The following is a 27,276-nucleotide window of genomic DNA, read 5'->3' as shown; positions in this document are numbered from 1 at the left end:
TACTAAATAAAAATGCTTTTTAGCGAATGCCGTTAGTTTTATATAGATTTAAAAAATGATTTTAAGATTTCTAGAAGAAGGCAGACATCAGGACTGAACCCACTAAAATCACTAAAGAATATGTTTTCCGTTCAAGACACTGAAAAATCTTAGAATATCCACAAGAAATATAATAACATAATACAGGTAATTTTTATTAGTGTCAAAAAGTCTGGCCTACCACAGACACGAGTGGAACCTAAGACCAAGCATGATGATTCCAAAATGTTACATTGTATTTTAACTACTGTTAAAAGTTTTTTTAGTATCCATATTAATGAAACTTCAATTTCCATACTTAAGTTTTGGAAATAAAGGCTATTGTTATTGTTAATGATTAAAAATGTAAAACATATCACTAAATTTATTATTACTGAACAAGTATTGTACTCTTTACAAGTTCAAGTATTCATAAATATATTGTATTATTTACAACACCTAGAAGGAGTTCTACAAGTTCACTTATACAGATATTACATTACTACCTGTTTTGCACATTTCTTACAAACGCGTCCATTTTCTGGGGATAAATTCAAATGCACAACATTGATTGCCCGATCGAAAGTGACTCTCGGAAGTCATCGGGTTAAAGTCACTTCAGTATCACTCGAACTCCTAGAACTCTCTTTGATAACGTCTAACTCCCTATTTGATAATGACGAATGTCTAGAAAATTTTTGTGTTCCATTAAACTCAATTTTGTCATCCGTAATTTCGTGCACACCGTTACACTCTTTGTTTTCATCGGAATCCTCCTCATTCAAATCGTTAACTTCAACTTGTAATAAATTTTCCATTTCCTTGGCACATGAAAAGCTCCGCTCATGACTCAAACTACGTATTCTATCTAAATTATGTTCCAAATTCGGAAAGTTGTCATCGTCACACGGCGAGTCGTTGAACTTCCATTTGATATTAGAGTTAAAATGTTCTACCCCGGGATAAACACTAACACTATTACTTCTGTGCCCGAAAACCGGGCAATTTCGAAACTCTCACAATTCCGAATGTCTGTTATTACATGCTTTGCTGAAGTTACCTTCGTCGAGGCTCAAATTCGATCTCGAGCGACCGCATTCAAAGGCACCAGGTCTGAATAGGCACATGTCTGAACTTTTTAATCTACAATGTCTCGAGCACGACTCTATCTGAAATGCTGATCTATCCAAATGCCGGTATTCTGTGGGGCCATATCCGTCAAAAAATCTGGATCCATGCTTACATGATCCATGGTAGCCTTTAAATGAGCCCGTGCATCGTATAGGATCTCTGTGGCAGGCTTTTTGAAGTGCATGTAGGGAACTCGAAGATACGGTGCGTTCTAGAATTTCCCCCCAATACTTCTCTCGAAGGCCTTCAAACTCGCCTTTAGAATGTAAACCGTCAGATGTGACGGGAGAACCGCAGCATCCCGTTGGCTTTTCGTAACCTGGAAACGACTTCGTTTTCCGACAGCAAATCTAAAATAGAAAATATTTTTAATGTGGATGAATTAGAAAACTAAAAATAAAAATGTCAGGAAAAAATCTTACGTAATATTGTAGAAGATCATTACTTATTCGCCTAAAATGACTATTTAGGAGCCAATAGAGGAATGGATTCCAAAAACTATCGCTTAGGGCTATCCACGTCACGATAAAATCCAACGATGGAGGAACCTGTAAACAATTAAAAAGCATTGACTTGTCTTCACATATACATTTACTCAATTATTCTTATTTAATAGTAAGATCGAATGTTATTCTTTGATCTTCAAAACATTTGGAACTTTTATATAAAGAAATCCGATTGTACCTTACACCCAGTGCAAGCGGCGACGACTTCCTGTATCGTCGCTGGTGTCACCATAACAATAAATCCTAAGGACATCGCAGCCATAGTACGTGATGTACTTACACTGTGCGGTCGTATAGGCGCTTGTATATGCTATAAATAAATTAAATTGCTTTTCTTAAACCATTTTTATGAAGAAATCATAACTATTCCTAGGTTAATACATCCAACTTTAAAATTGTATAGTGATTCTTTATGATTTAAATATAATGCGTAGAATATTATCATAAGACACATTGAACTATTTCAAGAAATTTGTGAATACCACTGTCTCAATGTCGATGTGTGTTTTCGTGCAAGTCTGCGTTAATCCATTTGGGCGGGGATCTTCACACTTCCCCCTCGTTTTGCTTACGTGGAAACCTGATCCGTAGCAATACATAAGCGCCATTGTGGTGGGGAAATAATAGGCACAGCATGAGAGAATTCTGGAAAATTATTAGTCTTATAACAAACTTAAAGTAATATGTATGAAATATGTCTGTTTATTTATGATATTGACTATAAAGAGGATTAAATCTGTAATAAGAATATTATTTTCTTTTATTAACATAACTTTTACACATTTAAAGCAAACACTTTTTAACGGATTGAAGCGACGTATTATTATAAACTTATAATTATTTTACATAACTATAATAGAGGACACCGTGAGTCATTTTTGCAAAAAACCCTTCATCTTTTAGTCGATATCAACTCCGGGGAAATAAATTTTTGACATTTAACGCCCTTTGTCATCAGTCACCGTGACCACGCACTCTATAAAGCACGCGAAACGTCTAAAAAAAATTAAAAAGGTAAAATCATTTTAAATTTATAATAATACGTAGCTTCAATCCGTTAAAAAAGTGTTTTCTTCAAATAATACTATACCTGAATGCTACTCGACTATGGAAGACGTCACACGCCATTAGACCAGTGGCATTAAAGTAATAACCCGACTTCGGTAGCACCATTATCGCGAACAAGGAAACGGATAGAATCCAGGTTGTACTTATAACTAGGACGCAACCCTGAAAGGAAATAACGTGAGAGGATGACTCATATCTCGGAGTAGTTACGGACGTGATTTATCACTTCAAGGAAGTAGTATATGTTAGAAATCATCTGGTTATTTGCATAACAAACAGTATACACGCCTTTTCAGTGTTATTAGAAAAACAAATTCTAAATTAGGTATATCATAGTAAAAAAGATATTTTTTTTTCTTATTAACTGAACTTTTCTCTAAATTTTTTGTTATTCCTTGACGGAAGCGAACAACAATGGTCGCGTTCTACGGGTAAACAAAAATATTATTTTCCGCTTACCTTTTTGCTTGAGTGTTTATGATAAGTGCTCGGGTGTAACAAATACAAATATCTGTCTATCGCCATACAGACTAGAATAACAGCACTCTGTTGACTCACAGCTCCCCGTAGAAGAGCCTGTAAAACAAATTTGTCCTCACAGCTTTCTCTAATGTGGCGCACGACGTTGGATGCAGAAATCACGAACAATATTACGGAAGTAAGTGGCCACATCTTGTGTAATATAAAGGCAGCGTTGTGCTTCCGTGTAAAGGGAATTGAGAGTCCGAGGAAGGAAGAGATAACGTTATTTCACAAAGAGTAAACTTTAAGAAATATTGAGTTTCTGCTCGGTCATCGTTAGCCATTAACGTTAACTTAACAACTGTAACCATAGAAGTTTACGGGCTTTATTGTCAGCCGATGATTCCGCCAACATTTTATCCGCATTTAATCTTTTGACTGAATAATTCGTGTCATGAATAGAACATCACAAAGGCGTTTATTGTTATCTGACATCATTGTGTTGATTAATCCATCATTTTATCAAAAGGATTTCATGAGTTTCGTATTAGAATACTGTTTTGACAGAAAATTCTACATTATTTTATGATTGAGCAACAGGATTATATCAACCTGATTGCTTACTTTAAACTTTTTGCAAGACAACTTTACTCATTTTCTCCTCGGCTCTTGTGTAAATAAGGTTTACTGGGACTTCAGTCCTCCGCTTCGCTCTAACTACATTACATTTTGATGCTCTTGGAATGTAAAATTAATAACAGCGTATCATGCAATTTATTTCTTAAACCCTTAAAGATTACGTGACTTTGACGTGTAAGTGTCGTCTTATAATAGTGATTGTTGATTTGCTGGAAATCATACCTGAATTTGACAGAATATCTCTCCGTACGGCCAACACTTGTATAAGGCAGGCAGAAGTGCGACAGGTGCTATCAAAATCCCAGTAAATAAGTCGTTCAACGCGAGTGAGGTTAACAGATATCGTGGCTGTGAAAGTATTGTATGCTCTATCAATCTTAGTTAAAATGTATCAAACTTAAGTTTTTCTCTTTCTATCAACTTACCTGATTTTCTATATACTTAATATATCTTCTATTATTGAGAACACAGATGAGGACTAGATTACAAAAGACGATTGCCATAGACAATGCAAATATGAAGAAGGCTTTGATGATATCTCCGGTCGCGGGGAAAGTCGATGGCCAGCCTTTACCGTTCAAGCTGCACGAGCTGTTAGCAAGAGAGGGCGCCACTAGCAATGCACCCTTGGTCGAGTCAAACATAGTCGGCGCCTGCGAGGAGCAGCGCAATGCTTTTTTGTATAAGGCATTGAGATCTATACAATGCGACTCTATCAAAAGTTTCCTCTTTTGCTATATCACACAGCCAAGATTTGTCTCTCTGCCACTTTAACTACGTACACTCTTCTTATCTGCAACAAAAGTTAATAAAATCATTATTAGAAATGTGAATCTATTTAGTAAATGTGTTACGTATGTGGTAAATTAAGATTCAGTACATTGCCTATTTTATTTTTCTTAAATTACATACTAAAATTATTGTTACATTTCACAAGACAAACCATAAAACACTTTATAATATATGTTTAGTATACTATTCCAAAGTTTATAAGTAACTTTAGTAAGTTGCCTCAGGCGTGATAGGTCAAACAAGAGTTCTCTCAAATTGACTTTGAAAAGCTATCAACATACCAAATAGCAAATATATTTGTGCAAACCAAACAAGCTAAAGTAATAAAAAAGTGTTTATAGCCTCATTCCTTCAAACATCCCTGCCGTGGCAACGATTTCAACAATATTAGTTAATCATCTCAACGGAAAGTCAAAGTCAAGATAATTTATTAATATTCAGCTATACGAACGATTCACTCATTAGCTGCTTGTGAATGTCAAAAAATAAATATACATTAAATGCTTATAATTTTACATTTACTCCCACTTCTCAAATCAAAGGCGTACAACGGAAGAGAAGAAATGACAATAAAGTCTCCGCCACTCTTTTTAATGGCCAAGTTTTTTGTTTTTACAATGTACTGCAACCATTACACCACGATTCACATTACTTCTTAAGTAATTAATATAACTATTAATAATTAACATTAATAATAATAAAACATAAAAAAATAAAGATTTGTCCTCTATCAGCAGGAGGCATGGTGAAATAGGAGCGCGCACTTACATTCTCGTGTTTGTCACACGCAAATCACAGTAGAAATAACTAACATCACCGCATACACGAATTCGGTCAGACTAGAATTCGTGTCACCACAAGTAGCACCCCTTCACGAGTATAGCGCATGGCCAGCCATCGGCCCCCTCGCCATATTTTAGGGAGAGCGACAACCCGATGCATGGATGCCGCCACAAGCAATGACAATTAAGCGGCCTGACGATCCTCGAAATGTGAACTTGGCTACATAAGAAAATAATAATAATACTTGTTATACTGAAATAATTTGATGCCACATGAAGCACAGTATGTTCCCAATTTACATTAAAACAGTGGTGGATGTTGACGATCGCAACCGAGTTGGGAAATCCAGCCGAGAGATTCAGCCACCTTATCTCTTTATACTATATCTATACCTATACTTTATACCGACAACTCCAACTCCACTCTCAGAACAAATTAATTGGAAATAAAGTAAATATCCGTTATGCGCCTAAGTTACTTGACGCATAAATTAAAAGCTATGAATAATTAAATAGAATTTTTCATAACTTTTAATTTAAATTATATTAAGCCGGTGTTCATGTCAGTTTTTTAACCAAAACAATCGTATCAATGTGTAGGAGCTACGATGCCACAGACAGACACACAACTTGCACAAAGTCATAGTATATATGGAAAATTTAAATCTACCTCATCTACTTGAAGTTTGATATTTAAGACTACCATTTAACCACTTCAAAAATAGCTTAAACTAGTATGTTAATAATACCTAATGTAATTGCTAAGAAGACAATAGCTTCTATTAGCTTAAACAGCAGAGAATCGAACTTTCAAACCACGAGCCGTGCGATCACAACCCATCTTTCCCCCAATAGATTTAAGGGGCCGGGTGCTCAATTAATTACTATGTGTCAGGTATAGTTGGCTTACTATTAACCTGGCCATGAAAGAAATTTATTAAAAACTGCAATCTGGTTCTCAGAATCTGGATTAAAATAAATTGTAAAAAAATAAAATTCAACTAGATATACAAATTCCAACGAGCTTACATTACGTTTCTCGTGTTCCAGTTTAATAATCCCACCACAGTTTAAATTGTTCATTCAATGAGTTAGCTAGCAGTAAATAAAGCCTAAACTGAAGATTCTTCCTGTGTTATCTAAGTAGAGGTTATCTTGAATACAAATAAATGTTTTACAGATACACAAAAGTAGTTTTTTAACTGTGTATTTTTTATAGAACTACTACAGGTATGGTTATTTGTAATATTAATAAATTCCGTAATAGGCAAACGCAAATTGTTGGACTGAAAATAATATTTCTTTTCAAGACTGAAGCTAATTTTCCTATACGTATATACACACGCTTGCAAATGATTCCAAAAGGTCATCACTCTGCATCTACTATCGTATTTACCATGGAGAGTGTTTAGAGGACTTGTTCGGAATACGCAGCTGAGTTTCATCATCGGAAGTCGAGGCAGAATTCCACCCGTATCACAACTAACCAATTTTAAGGCACCATCACTATGTGTATCCAGCTGCCCACTGTAGTATTTCCGAACCGATTCGACTTAGGGTGAAAAAGAGCCTATTAACAAAAGGCATTTGCAAGAAGCTAATTGCATTTGCAAGCCTCTGGCACTGAGAGTGTCCATCGCCGGCGGTAGCACTTAACATCAGGCGATCCGTCCTACCCGTTTGTCCCCTTGACTGCGGAATGGCCACATAAGTTTATGACGAAATAGCTATTTAAAAATCCCAAAGTCGAAATTCTCAGTCGGAATTACCCTACAGCAGATCCTTCTCCCTTGACATTAAGAGATAAGGAGTTCAAAAGCCTGAAAGCAAGAACAACTACAGAAGTGCGAGAGCGAACCGTAACGCTATTGAGCGACAATACGTGTTTACTTTGCACTGCCATTTGAGTTTATTGCTTGAGATTTATATCAAACTAATTTAGTTTCTAATTTGTTACTGTTTTAAGATTTAAGCCTATTTAAGCAGTTTTTTATTTCAATCAAAAACTGCTTAAAGAAGCTTAGTACTGATTACTAATAATCTGAAATATTTAGAAATTATATCAAGATTTTTATGAATTTTTCGATGATTGATCCACAATAAATTTGTTTAGGTTAATGGCTGTATGAAATTCGTCTGTGTACCAAGTTTACTTAACCACTTTGATCATCTAAGAATGGATGACCAATATTTGGGTCTTAACCCTTAGCCCGCAAAATTGGATTATATCAAATGAAATATGAACTTGTAAATTAATGACGACAATAGTAGTAATCGATATTTAAACTCTTGGTAAATATCTGTATATAGGTATAGTTTATGAAGATCTTAATAACTAAGCTTTATTTTCTTGACAGTTTTCTCATATTATATTTAACTCTGACATATTAATAAATGAGAGAAAAACTTTATTTTAAAAGAATATCAGGTGTTATCAGCTTTCATGAGATGCTTAAGAGTAGATCGCTAATCTAATAAATATTAGACAACTATGTTTGTTCGAAGGATACACAAGATTTCGTATGATTGTCAAGTATTGCTGAGAAGCATCTAAGCTAATATTAATTATACCCATTATTCCTAACCAACTATCAACCTTGTATTTAACCCGCGACCACTATTAAAGTAGCAACTAATGTATCTTATGAATAGATTTTATATCACTAATTTACATTGAAAACTTATATACGCTCTCATATGAAACATCGAACGTTATTTCCGCTAGGAAATTAACGACGATCAAAGAAAATAGTTTGCTGTTCTTAAGCAACATTTTATAACACATTATTTCTTAATTGAAAAGTGATATTAATTTTCTCGCGTTTTATATAAAAAGCAGCTTAATTTTATAGTAATTAAACAACAGCTTCTAAACTCGTCTTCCTTGGTTTTTATAATGGTTTTCACATCTTAGTCTCTTAATTCAGGACTAAGATTTGATTAAACTGTGCTGGTATAGACAATTGATAAGTATATTGAATTGAAGATATAGAAATTACTCTATGGCATAACGAATTTCCTTCACAACTGAGTAAGCTGCAACACAGTCAATTCTTTCGAAGAGTTATTAATAACACTTGAATTATCTACAATATTAATTAAAATCAAAGAAAGCTTGTCCAAATGAATCTGGTTATAATAGCTGCTTCGTAACATTCGAATAGGATACACAGGTCTGCTCACTTCACTTTATCTAAATAATCCTGTATATTATGTCTATTAAAGATTTTACCTTTCTTTCTTTCCAATTACTTTTTTATTTATTATCCATAAAAATGTTTGGAAAAGAATATTATAAAACCACTTCTTTAATAGTATTGAAATACTAACCGCGACCGTATTTTATTAGGTCACACCCTGGTATGTTGAGTAACTTGAAAAGTAGCAACATGATTTCGAATACGTAAAGAACCTAAAGGCTGTTGTTGAGAAAAATCTACTATTAGAACAGATTTTGAATTGAACAGGGTTTGAATTTAAGATTTCTTGTGCTTGTTGATAGACGTCTATTGTTTCAACTTGGAGATGTAGGCTAATAATAAAGCGCAGTGCTTGAGTTAATGCTGAATCAGTTTGTATGACAAAGAGAGGTTCTATTCAAGTTCCACAGTTATAACTTAAAAAAGTTTTTAATCCGAAAAAGAACTGACTAAACTTGTAAGATGGAAAGAACTTCACTCTACCTATAACTATTATTTTCGAATCGATTAATATATGTAATAAAAAGCCACGTGATAATTAGTATTGCCTTAATGATATTAGTATAAATTTCAGATAATATGGGTCAGGGATACGTTCTACTTGGCCGCATGTACTTGGCTGGCTTGACGCTTGGCATCCACAATTGAACGCCCAACGTCACATTAGATAACCTAGTGAGAAAAACTTATTTTTGTCCTGGAAACACCATATTTCACTTAGGCCATGCCTGGCAAGTTTTATAAACCTATGTTTGATATAGATTATATAGTTTTGTGGTTGAATTGGTGTAAAACAGTTTCTTATACGCAAAAATCACTATCTAAATTCTAAACGATGAAATACGATGACGAAGATGATGAAACGTGGCCATGTATTTTGTTTATCTTACAGTGAATTTTTACTGAATTCATAAGAATTCAAAAGAAGTATAAAGTGATGGAAAAATTTGTGCGTAAGTTAAATACAGATTAAAATTTAGAACAATAAATTCAAAGTGTGCTTTACATATTATAATGAACTTTCACATCAAAGGAATAAAAGCGTCATATAAAAGCGCAATGAAAGAGTGTTTGATATGAATGAGAACATAAAAGTGTAGGTTGTGTTCATAATATGAGAGTCATAACTTACATCAGTGCGTCGAGCACAGTGTTATAAGGATAAGGAGTGCAATATTGACTTCACTTTGCTGTTCGATTTTATTGTTGATACGAGTAATAATTAAATGTCATAGTTTAATTGGATGATATGCATGTACGTATCGTAATAGTGTATATAGATGTAATGATAGCACCGGCTTTGTTAGTCTTTGTCACATGGGAAAAAAGTTACCGGTAACCATGGCAACGAACAGACTTATCTCAACCCAAGTTTTATAATAGGGTAATATGTGTTTGTAAAACTGTGTCAAAGCGTCCATATCTAAAAGTTTCTATCCAGTGTTTCATTGTTAGTATTTCAGTAATTAAAGAACTAGAGATTAAGCAATGTACATGCAATGCATGTTTGTGTAACCAAATTGCTTGGAAATATTTTTTCTTAATTATAATGTCAATGGATGAATTGATGAATGCATCTTGCGTTTCGTAACACATTTAACTAAACCAGTTTACAGAAATTAGACCGCGTAAAAATGTAACGAGACTAATTATTCAAATAGGAGTTGAAATTATAAAATGTTTCTACGTTAACGCCTGCCTGGGCACGGGTTGCTATATGATTTAAAATTCAGTAATTTTTAATAAGGATATGAATTTAATTTAATTTTAGTTTTTTTATTTCATTTTTACGGTTAATATCCGAGCAGTTAAGGTTTTCAGCTTCGAGGCTAGGAAAGGCGAGATTGGAGATCAAAGAGTGACAGCGATAATTCTGCGTGTTCTTCTCGTCTATGCTGTTGATCTTGATTAAGAACTGCAATCTAGAACCAACTTATAACAATACTGTGAAGAGTCACATCTTATGTGTACCAATATAAAAACAAACTAAATTAAATTTTATATCAGTCTTGTTGTTGCCACTGATATTGTTATTTTGTATTTCTTGGTGTTGATGCCAAAATCTTTCTACGGGCCCCTGAGGGGTCACGTAAAAGAAATGTGAAATAGTTCCGTAGATTAAAATGAAATCCCATATTAAGAAATCCGCTGGCTGACCCAAAGCCCAAACACCTAACAAGAATAACACGATTAAGATACTTGAGTAAATCTAATTAGAGTGGCGTCACTGACAACACTGAGCTGGAAGCCTGCCAATATTCTAAGGTTTTCTAAGTTGTTAACGCGCCATTACGTCACAGTTGCTTGTTACGACATTGAGCTAATGCTGTTCACAATAAAGTTTTACTTAACACACAGATAAAATATGCGTAAAATAATGTAGAAATGGCAACATAAGCTCAATTTAACGTATTTCAAAACACCATCGTGATTAGGGTTGTTTTTTTAAAATAAAATTATCAATGTTATGTATGATTTCCGTACGTCAAGGCCAATATTTCAGCCATATCTAGCGGTAATTGTCGACTTAATCATATCCGATTTTTTTTGTTTTAGTTAGGCTTGATGGTTTTTCACATGAGAAAAAGGTTGTTGTTTAGCATGAGATAAAGGCTTGTATATGTTGATAGTACGATATACGCATCTTCGGCTACCAAGACGGAACCAAGCTTTTGAAGTGTCTGGAATATGACCGACGGCTCCATACCATACCATACTTTGTGCAAGAAACAATTCTATTTAACACCCCAATCCATATTGAAATATGATAATTAACACGAAAAAAATATGTGAAATGGCGCAAAATCAATAGAAGTTTTTAAAATAATATACGTGTTCCAAATTCAAAATAATTAAAAAGTTGAAAAAAAAGTTTTTATGTAAGAGTATTTATGGCTAGACTAGTTATTCATTTCATTTATTCAGTTATTCAGTTAGGCAAGCATACTAAAATATTCTAATATGAAAAGTTTCTTACAAATTTAAAGTGATTTACGCGACGGTTACACACATTTATTATAAGTTTTACGCTGTATTTGTATTAATATGAGGAAATACGTTGCACTCTGTGGTATAGTCATATTATGATTAAAGTATTATTTATTAAGGGAAAGATTGTCTTTTGTCTCTGAATTTAATCCCGAGAAGCAGGTAACATTAACATTAACTAACCTAAGATAAACCGGTAACATATAGTGCCATTAAATAATGTAATATGAACGATTCTATATCTATATAACTCTTGTGTAAGCCTGTCACGTCATACATTAAAGTACAGAAATAAATGAAGAAAAGTTATGACGTGGAATGAAGTGAACTTTTTCGATCGGTTGTCACATGTAGCAAAAACATTGTAAAGAAAAAGTTTTCCTTGTCGACCTACGATTATGTATTCCGCTCCAGTCGAGAAATATGGGGATTTGATAAATTCGATATTCCCGCTGTATCACGCAATACATTTATTAGTTTGGCCTGCGCCGATATTCTATTTATCAGGCTCGTGCTTTATCACAGGCACTGGCTTTATAACTTACAAAATATAAAAACACTTTTATCTACTATGTTTGGTTACAGCTTTCTGATATTTGTTATATAACCTTGTTTTAAATAACCAAGTGCGTTAATGTAATTATCAACTATAGGTACTGTCTTCGAATCCGTGGCCTGGTTTAGGAATTTTTTTCCCAAGAATCGAAGTGGACAGGTTCACTTTATAAATATTAAAATTATAAAGCACATCAAACTGTCTTAATTTTGTGTTAGCGTTTATTTTATTAAAATTTGCTTTGAAAAATAAATAAAACCGTTCAAGTTTGTAAACGTGATAATTGCTAAAGTAAGACAGACAATAAGGATGTATTTCACAATGTATAGATAAAGTACCAAATAGCTATGCAACACATAAATTATTCGGAAGATAAAAGTTCCGAAGAAATTTCGCGCTACCTGACAGTCGTGAAACGCAACAATAGTGTTTATCCTACCAATAAGTAATAAATAGCTTATTTGGAACTTATCAGGACATTATGAAATAGACCCTAAAAGTAGAGTCTTATCGTCTGAAGTATACTGAAATAAAATATTATAAATCAAATTTTCAAGGGCTGATGAATAAAGAATGTCGCAATTTGTATCTCTATAGATAACGTTATTCGGTATCATTTGTACAGGAATACATTATATATTCATTATCAGAGTAAAGGGAGCACAATACTACCTTTCACACGCGTATATCGACACCAGATGGAAAATCAATGTCGGCATTAGCATATCTCTTTGGCATTTGCTCAATTTGCTTGTTACATGCCATTTTTAGAATTCGAACCTTACAAGATTATATTTATTTAAAAAAGTACGATAAATCCCTTCTTATAGTAAGTGCTTTAACATAAATTATATTATGTAACTTTTAAAAACATGTATAACACAAAAAACTTTATTTACCATAGCCGTCCTTAAGTATTGAGTAAACTTAATAACCTATAAGATAATTAAGTCGTTAGTGATTGTTAATAAAAGTTTGTTAAACCATTTAATAATATTCAACGAACTGTGTCAAATTAATTGTAGAAAATATGCTAATTTAAAGACTTATAAAGCCCCACAAATTAAGCAGTTGTGGTAAGTCCCAATACATTTGCATGTGCGCTGACCGCGACCTATGTAAAACGCACCGCAAAGTTGTGACCATTTCAGCAATGTAATCGCATCGTTTGTCACGTAGTATTACAAAGGAACTGGCCACGAGCACTAATGGTATGTTCTATAAGTCGAATGTCCCTATACAATTTATCGTGGCGGTGAGCTTTATCGCTTACCCACTTTTTAGTCGCTTTTATTGCTGTGTTGTCAGTTTATTTCTAAGTCTGTCCATTCTTGCTTGACATAAGTTTGAATGTGAATTTATTATAGAATGCAAAATTATAATTGCATTCCTCTAACGATGGACACGCCATGAATAGGAAATGGTCCCGATAATTTGATGTCATTATTTTTTAAACTACTATACTAACTACAAAAGCTTAATGTTTACTTGTTATTTTTAAAAAGTCTAACATCAATTGATACTAAGCCCCTCTAAACAAATAAGATACTTAGCTGTTTTTACATCACTAAGCAATTTCAGAGGCAGGTACTGAAACCTAATTATGTGCAAAGGGAATTCTCAAGCCAAATGTTTCCTCCTGAGATTAATAATATGAGTAAATAATCCAAACTATGTGATTATTACTTCTGGGTAGCGGCCAACCGTCAACCCAAAGTTATAAAGCTTCCAGAACGTTCTCAATTTACTTGAGATTTTGCAACACACTGCCAAGAACCATAGAAATTATTGCGGTGACGAGCAAGGGTCTGTCACATTTAATTTTTTTCTTAAAACTAGCCAAAATCTGGGTAAAGTACTTTGCATAAATATAAAGTTAAATATATTTTAATGGGTTATGGCCTTTAACAAATTGGCGTCAAGTAAAACACATATTGTATTTCCTTATTAAATCAATAAACTAATAAATAACTGTACACAAATAATTCAAAATATTAAATCTATTATTCAGATTAATCAGAGTACAAGTTTACACAATGCGGACGTGTTTCGCGGCTGTAAATTCAGTATGTAACAATAGACCGTCCATCTGTCATCGCCCAGAACGTGAGTGGCACGACGATGTCCTGAAAAGCGACGTTATATTTGACCGCAATTCGAATGGAATATCATTTTTTAAATGCTAATACAACGCTGTGATTGTTACACTATTTATACTGGAACACGTGTAGATAACTAGCTTTTCTGCGAAATCCTTACCGTCGAAAATGAACATATTGTATTATGGGAATAGATTAATTTATTTTACACAATTACGGAATGCGGCAGCAAAAGTTATCCCAATGTGACTATACCACAACGTGAATTGACAATTTTTCTAATATTGTTTAATTATGTGACTCACGTACATACTCGGTATATTAGAGTATATTATTTGGAAGCTTAAAGTCAGATCACTGATGTACTTATGATATGATTATTGTTAGAATATGTGTGGCATACGCGGTAGGCTGATCTGATGATAAGTGATATCGCCATCCATGGACATTCTCATTCCTAGAGGGCCCGCGAGTGCGTTGCCGGTCTTTTAAGAATAGTCACGCTCTTTTCTTGAAGGACCCGATGTCTTACGTAAACCTGCCTGCAATAATCAATAATCCAAACTCCTTTGAATACTTACGATGGTAAATGCGGTAGAAGATGGAGAGTTACCCCACATCTCAACTGAATGCCGAAAGATCAAGCCACTTGAATAGGTATTGGTCGTCGACGATCCGAACGTTGGATTAAACGTTGAGGAAAACGGTACGTACGTTGGCAATAAGTTAATAACATAATGTAATTTTGTAATTGATTTTCTTAAGCTGAATTAGAATAATTAATAGCGTTGGTCAAAATTTAAATAATAAAAGCAGCTCAATGCATCAAGTTGGGCAGTCTCACTAAGCAGTTTGCTTGAATATACATTTGGCAAACTTATCCCGTGGCATTAGTAAACAGCTTTGAGTAGCGTAGACCTTAACCGGTGTCAAACAGCGCCTTCCAGCTACGACAGAGTTCGAGTAGATTCTATTGATCTCATAAGCCGGGCATGGTATCTTTATTTGTAAATAACGACCAGAATGTAGTATGAAGATTGTTGAATATTTTTTTTACTCAAATCATTATGTTTAGTAAAAGGTATTTCATAATATTTGTACATGGTTTGCCTGTGCCAACGCAATATAGTATTACTTTGTTCTCATGCATCTAATCCTCTAATGTATGAATTTTAAGTGGTTTTAGTAGTATGCAAATACTTGTCTGTTTAGAAAATTACACGTAACAGATGCAGAATATTGTCTGCCTGATTAATCTTCCGTTTCGTCTCACGAAGGTACTTCACGGACCAGGACTACTACAATGAAAGTTTTCACAGTGGTTACTGATTAATATTATTTGATTAATATTCAAGCACGATGCCAAACGAGCTTCTGTTTAACCAGTTTAGAATCTTGAATATCCATGAATTTATACCAAGCACTTTACCATTTTGACGCTTTCTGTGTAAATGTATTCGGAATTGGTAATGCAGTCACCTAGTTTGATTATTCGCCACTGTTCATTAGTTATGGCCACATTATCAAAGCACACGTCATTATTGATAATTACCAAAACAACAACAGCTATTATGGTTGATACATATCTCTCTAAACTGTTAGTAAAATTTCATGGTTAGAAAATGTAAAATGTTCTTCTTTAGACATGGAAAAAATCAAAATATCCACAAAACTAAATTATCTATATTCAAGAACTGAGAATATTCACTAACAAAATTCCTAAATTTTACAGCGCGTAAAATGATTTTGTAAACAGTTCGTAAGATCGAAAAAGTTTTGAATGCTTGCCTGATACCAGAGAAAAACTTAATAAGGTGCTATAAAGCTACTTCACTGTATAATAACAAGGATGGCGAAGACTTCCAGAGCTTTTTACGAAAACCTTTTGTTAAAGTTACTTTTATAGCAATCTTACGGATGAAAAAATGCTAATTTAAACTTGATATAATTTGCTTACACTGCATTTAAAAAAAACATTCAAACATTTTTGAAATTAGTTAAGGGAATGATATTTTATAGATTTACTAGTTAGAGTTTCTGCTGTCACAGAGTTCCTGGTTAGATTTACAAAGTGACGATCTCTAGTCCTAATTTGATCACAAAGCTTTGTTCATTACACATTCAATATGATTATTCAAATCGTACTTAATTATACAAACTGTTCAATGGATAGTTATTATAACTGAATATTAATAATATTCAAAGGACTTCTTGTTCCATTGATAATTATTCTAATATATGCCACAATAGACATAAAGACAATATATCATAACCCAGTTATTTGAATAGTATAATATTAAATATTTAATTCATATGTTTAATAAAAAAAATACAAATCGAAATTGTCAGACATACAAATAATATAAGCATATTTTCTACGCTCACTCGATAATATATAGGTAATAATAGTATGCGTTAAAAAAGTATCGAGTCGCCCATTTGACATAAATTTAAAATAAATTCAATTAATATGAGCCCCATAAAATTTCAAATATTCAATAAATGAATTTTAAAAGCGGTCCCGAATTTCGTGCCCGTCAATGGACTGTTTACGGAATCCAATTTAATTGAGAACTTTTTATTGAAATTCCGATGGACTTTGCTCCTTATTCCTTTCTGAAGTTTAAAATCTGCTAAACATGTATGCACTACGTACCGGGCTGATTTACACGAGTAGTCAAAGCAAAGAAGAAATTATGTTTGAAATAAAACATCCATTACGCTGTTTTCTTAATTTCTGAAAATATCAAGGGGTTCCAAATAAGGTAATAAACAATATTTAGGAAGTGCGCATTGTGCAAAGATAATTTGTGATAAATGTAAACATTAAATACGCGTGTATCATAAACAAAAATCTGAATGTAGCGGAGAGAGAGAAAATCTCCAGAGAAATCGTAGTGAATTAAAAAATGAAATATTTCAGATTAGGGTTTCGCATCGGCATCGCTTTAAATATTAATTATCTGTCTCAATTTATAACTTTGTACCAAAATTGGGATTCATTAATCAAAGGTTTTGTCTCAAATACTCGTTCAATGTTGGCCGCGATGACGAGTGTTCCCATAAATTATGGATGCTTAATAAGAAATATTTCTATGAATAATTTAGCAAAGGCGACTCAACAATTATTCCACTAGGCGTTGTTCCTACAGATCCCAAATGAAAAAGTGCAAACAACAAGAAAGGAATTTAGAACTTTTACCTTAACGTTCTGCGTTTGACACCTAGGAAAACATTTTGGGTTCAAAATTGCTACAAGGATATGATGATTAAGATCATTTAGATAACATATATCATACTTAAGGTGACAGTGTGGTGTGTTGTCCTCTTTCGTTAAGTTTATATGTAGGAAAATTCTTAATGTAAATCGCTTAATATAAAGAAATTTGGCTTCAGTTATTTAGGTTAAAAATAGGTATATACATATATTATACTAAATGGCCGATAAATTCCACCAATTTTTCATGTTAAAACGAGGATAACTCTTTAATCTGCTACTTCGGACATCAGCATTAAATCAATGAGGTCATTAATTAATGAGTTAAATTAATCCCACGGAAAATAAATTACAGTAATTTTGTTCGCGAAATCACATACTCATGAAGTTTGCAAAACATAATTATGTAAAGTTGGCAATCAATTAACTATTCAGTATTTACCTTCGGTAGATGTTAACAATTAAAAAATAAGTAGGTACAGTAGTGGTAACATTCGTTTCTTACGAAGATAAAATTTGTAGGAACCAAAAATATATTTATGCAATTGACTTCTGATAGATCTTGCTTTTAACACATCTAGCATTTAGTACGAATAAATAAATCTAGTATTTACAAGGAGCAGACTTTGATGAACTCTTTGAGGAACTCATCAAATTGTAATAATTTAGGTATTTTAATAATTGCGAATATCACTCAGAAAGCAACAGCTGCGCTTCAATTCGTTTTAATTCTCTAATTTCTCCTCGTTATCTTATTTAAACATTAAAATACGTATTTAAAGATCTATTGATTATCAGATCGCATATGTTTCATTAAGAATTTTCATTTATAATTGAGTTATCAAGTTAACAAGGGAGAGGAAGACAAGTGCCTCCAATTTAAAACTATATGTTTAATCAGTTTAATGCGCAATACGTCTGGTAAAACAATAACAATAAATCTTTAAAGAAAAACACTTTTTAACGGATTATAGTTATGTATTGTTGTATTTAAACTTATAATTATTTGTACATAATTTTAAATTTAAACCGACGTTTCGCGTGCTTTACAGCGTGCGTGTTATTATAAGTTTAAATACATAACTATAATCCGTTAAAAAGTGTTTTTCTTTAAATGTGTAAAAGTTATGTTAATAAAAGACAATACAATAAATCTTTAAAAAAATATTATTCATTAAATTTTTATAATTTGCAACTGGTATAAAATGCATATTACGATTTATTTAAATCAGCATAAAAATATACGTAAATATACAAAATCACCTCAGACTGTACCATAATTTTTAATTGTTATAATATCCTGTAATGAACGCTTAGGCTGCGCCAATTTTCCCGACACTAATTAACGGCGAAACTACGAAATCACCTTAGACATAATCAATTAATCCAAGGTATTTTACTAATTATTTCAGACAATTTTTCTACTGCTGTCGTTTCTGTGTCATATGTACAATTATACAATAAAACGTGTCATTAAAAATTGCGATGCTTTAACCTGAAATTTGATGTTTGTATATATTATGTCATATCTCTTTTTCACTAACGTTTTAAAACTAATATTACATAATATATTGACTATCCAAAATAAACTACATCTTTTCAGCTTGTCCTATGCTGGAACAGTAAATATTGTTATCGTGTTGCCATAGCTTAGTTTTAAATTGTGTGTGTAACTGGCTCCCCACAACACAGGGAATCCGAGTGCAGTTTCATTTTATTTAAATATCATTTTTATTTTGTATATTTTTTTATTCTTTTCTATTCTAGAGTTCGTCGTGCAATACTTTGGTAGATCTTTCCGATTCCAACATAGCATAATTTATTTAAGCACTTCTTTTTACATGCGTAAATAAATAAATAACCAATTCTCCAAGTCAAATTCCATATTGTAAAAGTCAATGAGGGACACGTAATGTCAACCGTAAAGTAAATATTTCAATACAAAGTTCAATTTACTTACATTTAAATACATACGGTGCAGTGATGTAACTTCCTTAACTTTGCATGCCATCGCAATGTTGAATTTCCATTTCAGTTTTCAATACGCCTCTCAACAAGTTTATGCTTTGCTTTATCAGTTTTTTTAAATTATTCATTTCAGAGTAATACTTGTTTAGTACTAAATGATATAAGTTTTTTATACTATTGACGATCATATTTCACGGCAAATGTCAGATTTTTATATTTTATATAATAGGAGTGTAAACGAGCCTGCGGGTGGCCTAAAAAGGGTAGTCATCGCAGCCCACATACACCCATTTTTAATGAGTGCGTAGCTGGCCTTCAAGGGAGGACACTTCACATTCTACGCGTACCCACAAGGTAGAAAGATCGGATTCTTCCAAATGTAAGAGGCGACGGAAATTAATATCCTCACTAATGTAAAGGCATACACCGGCCTGTAGTTTAAAATTATGCTCAAAATAATAGCCTGGATAGTGCAAATGTTCAACAGACGAGGGAAGTATCTTGGTCTACGTTAGAAACAATAAGGCCGGCTTCGCCGTCTCAAGGTGAAAATGGACGGAATTTCAATTAGAGTGAAGCCCCCTAATGTAAGTAAAGTCTATGTAAAATTGTGTAGCCGTGAGTTTATTTCTAGATTTGCCTCTGCAGTTGAGCGATATTTTGTTCCCCTAGAACACGGGGGACAGCCTGAGTGAGCATACCCAGGGACGGATTCTCCTGCACCATAACGCTGCCATGATTCGGAAAAGAAGGGGATGAGCTTGTTTTAAACGCTGTAATTTGTAATGGAATATTTAATCTCGTGTAAACGAATAATAATAACGCCGCATTTATTCCTTGCAAATATTAGTTAAAAATTAAAACTATTGCATATTTAGATTATAATGCTTATAGTACCTTTGTCAGAGAGTAAGTGAACAAAACATTTTATCTGTAAAGTAAGTAAGCTTATATGCCTTATAACCTTGAATACCTTAACGCATACGATTTAATTTCTTACGTAAATATTTATATATATAACTGTGTATTTAGTATAATTGTTTTTATACTTTTTAAAATTTATATTAGCTTTGGGATAACGAAATAAATAAACAATTTGCCACATAGAAATGCCTTAAGGTTTTCAATCCACAATTATGAAAGAAACTAATCACTGGATATTGTAATTTAAGCCCGAAGACCCAATAATCTCATCCTAAGTAAACGCTTTGTATAGCTTGAAGTTCCGATTCGAATAGGCAATAACAGTATTATCCGCATTCAACCAGATATATCGAGTGTAGGTCGTCAATGAATAGATTAGTGCACCTTTAGGAATACTCAGCAATTGATTTACATGGCCCCCAAACACAACTGGTTGCCATTTGATGAGGTTTAAAATGTTGCGTGCGATCGTGCAATATTACTTCGTCATACATTCGTTTGCACATAGATTCATTCACACAACAAAAACATCACTTCGTTAAAAACATGTTATGAGCCGTATTGAAACTGTTAAACTAGAGATAATTGTCCGATTACCCCTAAAGCTGGAATGTCTAATACAACCGGAGCATTATGAGAGCAGATTCAGAAACGACTGCGAACATAAAACTATAATAAAAGTTTTTTTTTTAGTTAAAATCCATAAGATCCGGTTCGGCGTGGGATTTGAACCCTAGGCCTAATGATTTTCTATTGAAAATGCTAGCCATTGAAGCAGTTAAAAGTCGGAACATATGGGATATAAATGTATGGTAATTTTCTGAATGTGTCTTATAGATTTGTAAAGAAAACTGTTTTCATCTTTTCCTCCTTAGTCATACATCTTGCGAATAGTCAACAAGATATATTATAGTAATCGAAACAGAATCGTGTTGGACACTTGATTTATAACATGGCGAAGGCTATTAGTATAAAATACGATAAAAGTATATTTTGCCAACGAAAATAATAATCTATTTATGAAAGTTATATTAAATTTTTTTTACACGTTAAGAAGTGTACTTGGTCATTAAGAGGTAATTGATGTTTAATTAAACGACCGTTTTAGTAACTCCTTAGGTTTAAGAGCCTCTCCTAATTTTATTTGAAAAGTAACCGAGTAAATCACCAAGCCAAATCATATATAATTTAAGATGACTTTGAAAATCACCAAATATATATAGTTCTTTACAATAGTCTAGAATCGTTCAACGGGTAGTTTTTTCAAATTAACCTAATTTAACTCTAGTTATATTCAGCAATTTACTCAATGACTATAGTTTTTAGTGACATCTAATGTCGAGTTAGGTAATTCGTGAGGTGGCGTATTGTTGCATTTCATCGGGCATCGAGTGTTGATATAATATTTTCATAGGTATTGTATGTATGTGATTTAAACAATCACTTTAGTTAATGTATGTAGTTGAGTAAAGACTGTTCTTATACAACCTTATCATGTCATATTGACTATAGTTTATATAAAGATAAAATCATACCAATATAATTAAATGTATATTTCTGTATGAGTATTGCTGTTAAAGTAAATCGGAAGAAGTGCGGCAAATGTCTTTTAGTGTCTTAGCGAGGTGCAACGTATTAGTTTCTAATCTTTTCACTTGTTACGCAATAATTTAGTATGTATATTCTTACAAGAAATGTAACTGCTTCTGTGCTTTGTTTTTAGATTAATATATTTCATAACCATAAAACTACGCGAAGACGATACCTCGCGACTACGGGAAGATCATTAAAAAGTATAAATATCAAAGACGAACGAGTAATCGAAGAATATTTTATTTCAGGGTTTTTCTTTAAAATTTCACATAGTTAAAAATTAACTGTTATTTTATAACATTTTCTTTATAGTTACTATTGTTGATTGCGTTAGTCATAAAAAATATTTAATTGTATGTAATATAGCTTTGATTGACTACATGGTTGACATAGAAGTATTTTTCGTACAACCCTTGTTGTTGTCAAGTATATAAGTGAACGTGGTCACAAGTTTTAAATGAATTAGACCGAGGGCATATCAAACGGAAGCCTCACATAATTTGTCAATGTTCCGTAGATCAACGAGAAGCCTTTTAATGTTATGCCCTTATCATTTGACTTTATTGAAGTAGTGATACTGTTCTTAATACCCCTTCAAGCCGTTTGTTTTGCTTACTCACTGAAATTTAATAATTGATACGCTTATATTATAATGCAGAGGAATGATTTCATTATTTATAAATTTATAGAAATATAGCTTATTTTGCTACTACTGAATTAAGAGGCGACGCTGCAGAGTAAAATTGTTTTAGTTATAATCGCTTTAACATATTCCAATAAAACATATTGAAAGAACTTATTTATTATTTTTAATAAGATAAAATTATTTTTGCAATTTCTGAATATTTTATCATTGACAATGCTAAACATTAGGAACACGGAAGTATTAGCAGGAATTTTTTACCAAGGGACGTGTAAACAATATAATATGTAGGTCTTTTTAACGGATTGAAGTTATGTATGAACTTATATTTATTTATTAAAGCACGCGAAACGTCAGTTAAATTTAAAATTATGTTTAAATGATTATAAGTTTATACATAACTTCAATCCGTTAAAAAAGTGTTTTTCTTTAAATGTGTAAAAGTTATGTTAATAAAAGGCAATAATATATGTAACTGTATTGAATTTATCGTCATTATTTGTTTTCCCGAATATTTTAAATTTATGAGTATCAAAGTGTTAATTATAATAAATAACTTTATTATGACCAAGATTGCTTAAAATTTATTTTTCTCATTTATCTAAAAGTTACAACATTTTTTGAGGACCAATAGGTCGTTGGTTTATTTTATTAATGCCACTTATGTGTACAATACAATTTAATGTAAACATTAAGTCATGTGAAAATACATTCATTTCCCAATTTCCAAAAATCATTAATTTTCAATCAAACTTTTTCAATATTTATAACGATGAGATTATTATGGAAACGTTTAAAGTTAATTTCAGCGAAATTTATGCTAGATGAGTCGCAGGTTGAGGCTAATTTAGTAACAGTGGCTCTGTCAACAGAGATTGGCCACTTCACAACTTTTTCGTTTGTATTTTTAACAACCTCTAAGTAGTCTTATGTTTCTGTTAATACTACATTTTTGTGCGATAAGCTCATTATTTTCATGTTTCTTATATATTTTTCAGATTATTAAAATATATCTATTCGGTCGTCCTTAAACAAATTCAATATAAAAGTCAGAGGTGGTAAAATCTCTTCTCTGTATTAGCTTTGCTGACAATATTTACCTTTAATGTAGTAAACTAAACCATACATCGGCACAAAGCCATGATTCTATTGGGCTTACAAATCATATAAATATTTACAAAAGTACGTAACTAGAAAGATGATTATATAAAACAATTCAACAAAATCCGTCTACATAATTGGGTATCAGAATTGTCTCCGATTCGTCATTGTTTCGTTCAAAGACTTCATTTCCGCTTTGATTTCGGACAAGAAATCAGTTCACGACCTTTCAAGTAAAGTGCCATGAGCAAGGAAAGTTAAATCAATTACATGCTCTGAGGAGGATATAACACCAAATTGTGGATAAAACGGAACAGAAATTTGATTATATTTCTCCATCAGACCAATAAATATCGCTCGGTTACTCGTGATTAAAAAAATCATTCGGATATATGACAATACAACACAAGAATATTTGCCTTGGTACATTAAAGATTATTAAGTTATTTAATGTAAGTTGTACCTACCCCTGGACTCGTTATTACTTTATAGGTACTTATATCTGATCTGACGTCTCATCCATGTTGCCTGCAGAGAAGACATTTGACAGGGCGTAAGGCAAGATTGTGATTTGAAGTGCAAGGGCCTAAAAATGTTGAAATTTTAAACATTATATTTAAATTCCAACTGCAATACTATCGAGAAGATTCTAGCAATCGGTTATAATCTACCTATGACTGTGTAGAAAGTAGAGAGTAGAGAGCCGTCCAGTGACTGCGGTCTTCTTAGGATTTTATAATCCAGTTAATTTTGATTATCTTTGCATCAACTGCCACTGCAACTGTTACTATTTAGTCTCAGTTTGTGTGATCCATTATGTAATCCATTACTCATATAATCTGAATCATCTAGAAGCTCTACTAGTGCTATGAATAAATCAATACAAAAAAAACGGTATTAACTTGAAGGATTTCTATAATATAGCGGTTAAAGTGAACCAAACCATTAAGTTAAACTCGTCTGAAACCTTTTAAAACCTCTCTCGCAATAAAGATCCTTCTCACAATGAAATTGTTGTCAGTTTTTCTTTTATACTCTCGAAAGCACATTATTCAGTATAAAATGTTTTTTTTAGATCTGCTGGCAGACGTTCCTCCCAGAGGCGTGATTCAACAATAGTTGGCTTAATAGTGGCCGGCAAAAACATGGCAATTACTTCAAAATTATGTTCAAAGTCATTATTTTTATGGCACTAAAGCATAGTTCTTTGAGATATTTTAAAAAAATTGATAAATTGTGTAGCTATATTGTAAGAACATGCGGTATATTTTGATTCTGTAAATCGGTAATGTAAGTTGTATTGGTAGTAGACTTATAGCAAGCGATAAACGACTGTTTGCTTGCTTTAAGTTTGTATTGCACAATTTATAAACCGCGAGGTGAAAGCATTCAATTCCTGGTAAAATTTCATTTCGGTGGTAAATTAAATGCTTTGCTTATTGCTGGTATTCGTAACAAGAGTACTCTCATTGTACTATATATTTATGTCAATTTTTTTTTCTATTATACTAAGTATAATGCCTGATAAATACGAAGGTTTTATTAAGGAGATCAGGAATTTATCGAAGAAACAGTTAAATTTAAAAAATGATCAGCCTCCAGTATACTGTTGAAAAAAAAGATTTTGTTACGTTAACTGTTCTTTTACAACCTCAAGCCTAATGCATGGAACCCCAAGAAAACAGGAAACGAATTGGACCCCACAAATGTCATGGGTAATAAAAAATGCTATAAATCCTCTCCCTCTAACAGTTTGCAGGATTTTCAAGTATCTTCATTTATTAAATATATATTATAAGTTCCTTATTTATGTATAAATGAATTATACTTTTGATTCCTAAATTTATTTTAGTTAATTTTAACTAAACAGTAAAGCGTCTCGTTCTGAAACCAAAAAATGCAAAAGTAAAATTTGATAAGAATCTGTAAGATTTTCTCATTTTATAAATATTAACGTTACATGTTTATTATTTCTTCGGGTTTCTACAGAAAAAAGTAACCGTTTTAATTAAAAAGTAAGAAGATTGTAGGCATTATAATTTATCTAAGAAAGTATAAAAAAATTATGAAGACATCTATAAGATTTCGTAGAACAAGATGGCGATAAATCACGTTATCTCAAGATACGCTCATGAAATGATGTTACAGGTTTTCGTAGACAGATCAGATTAGATCAAATTTATTTTAGCGATAAAAGTTGTAAATCACGTACTGTAATAATTGTCTTAATTCGAGAGTAGTTGTGGTATAGCAATAAATAAACAACCCAAAACTAAACTATTTAAATATAAAACATAATAATAAAGGCTAACTGATGTAATTGAATAAGTTAAGTATGAAAAACTTAAACGTAATAGAAAAAATAATAACATGAAATAAGTCACAGTTAACCTTGAACAATACTTGTAAAATTTCTTTCGACTTACCAAGAACTTTAACTACACTGTGAAGCACAGTATAAAACTTTTAAATTGCATCATACTAAAAAATCTATTTACGTGCACCATTCACTTACGTATTTCATTCATATTTATCAATCAGAATTATTCGGTATACGAAAGATCGCAAGCGTTCATCTCGCTACACGACCGCTCCGTAAGGCGTCGATGTCGACACTAAAGTTGTGCAGCCTGAAGTCTGAAGGCTTCTGAAAAATTTCCCGCTCCCAGCGGATTCAAATCCGTGGCTGATAGACTCAGTAGTTCTTGTATAAGCTGCTTACACCCCTGTTACTTGTCTTTGGTTAATCTTGTAAAGTTTTGTTCGGTTTCCCTTTTGTATGACAATTTTATTACGATCGTGATTCAACGCGAAGTCTCTGTAGATATACAACATATAAATATAAATGTCATACGTAAATCAGTTTTTTCTTAAATGATACATAGTGAAAGAGGACTTACATATATTATTAGTGGCTTCCACCCCCGTTACGTTGGGTACGCATTATGTTTGGTTATAAACATCGTTGTGACGTATAGGCTATGTTAATTTTAGTCACTGGGAAATGCAGTATAGTATAGATCTCTGTGTTTTTATATATTTAATTTTAGTGTGTAATTTATTAAATTAAATAATCATAATTAAACTCTGCTCTACCTTTGCCTTCCCCTGTAGGATTAACTTTCATCAACTCGCATTTTATTAAAAAATGATTTTATCTTAAGGAGTTTAGATTGATAAACCTCTAAACGTAACTTTAAAAGTGTAAATTAAAACCTTATCATTGCAATGAAAAAACTATACGAATACAAAATATAGTTGTAACTTGTGGCCTGCAATCTTATTAGGATTATAGGAAAAGAGATATTGAAGTTGAACTCTTGCCAAATAGTAAAACGCGTTCTTCATTTTAGGCGGTTAATCATATTGATAAGGCATAACGTTCATTTACAGGAAACCAGTATATTTTGATCTTTTCATAGGCAACTTTAATGTCAAACATTACCGATATTTAAATATTGGTAAATCAATCGGTGTCTAAATGTTACACATCTTCAAAACGGCTTTTCCGATTCGTTATCGATTTACGATAGAAATTTTGAAAGAGCTACTTCCGCTACGATACATCAAATACTTTTCCGCGTGAACT

General features: G+C 32.5%; 1 protein-coding gene across 2 annotated transcripts; it reads right to left on the bottom strand.

The window, feature by feature from the left end:
- Positions 1-928: 928 nt before the first annotated feature.
- On the bottom strand, positions 929-26,287 carry LOC110999918 (trace amine-associated receptor 1). Of its 2 annotated transcripts, XM_045629628.1 has the most exons (10): positions 24,359-24,466; positions 24,155-24,273; positions 4,250-4,617; positions 4,047-4,172; positions 3,183-3,299; positions 2,746-2,885; positions 2,138-2,300; positions 1,834-1,965; positions 1,572-1,697; positions 929-1,499 (listed from the first exon to the last, which is right to left on the bottom strand). In XM_045629628.1, the coding sequence occupies exons 3-10, from the start codon at positions 4,466-4,468 to the stop codon at positions 1,035-1,037; spliced, it is 1,488 nt and encodes a 495-aa protein (XP_045485584.1). In that variant the 5' UTR covers positions 4,469-4,617; positions 24,155-24,273; positions 24,359-24,466; the 3' UTR covers positions 929-1,034. The 2 variants fall into 2 exon arrangements, with proteins under 2 accessions (XP_045485584.1, XP_022124900.1); XM_022269208.2 differs by lacking the exons at positions 24,155-24,273; positions 24,359-24,466 and adding an exon at positions 26,114-26,287.
- Positions 26,288-27,276: the final 989 nt, after the last annotated feature.

Source organism: Pieris rapae, chromosome 9, assembly GCF_905147795.1.
Source record: "Pieris rapae chromosome 9, ilPieRapa1.1, whole genome shotgun sequence".
Classification (NCBI taxonomy): Eukaryota; Metazoa; Arthropoda; class Insecta; order Lepidoptera; family Pieridae; genus Pieris; species Pieris rapae.
The sequence above is the reverse complement of the archived record's forward strand: the minus strand, read 5'-3'. Positions and strand labels throughout refer to the sequence as shown.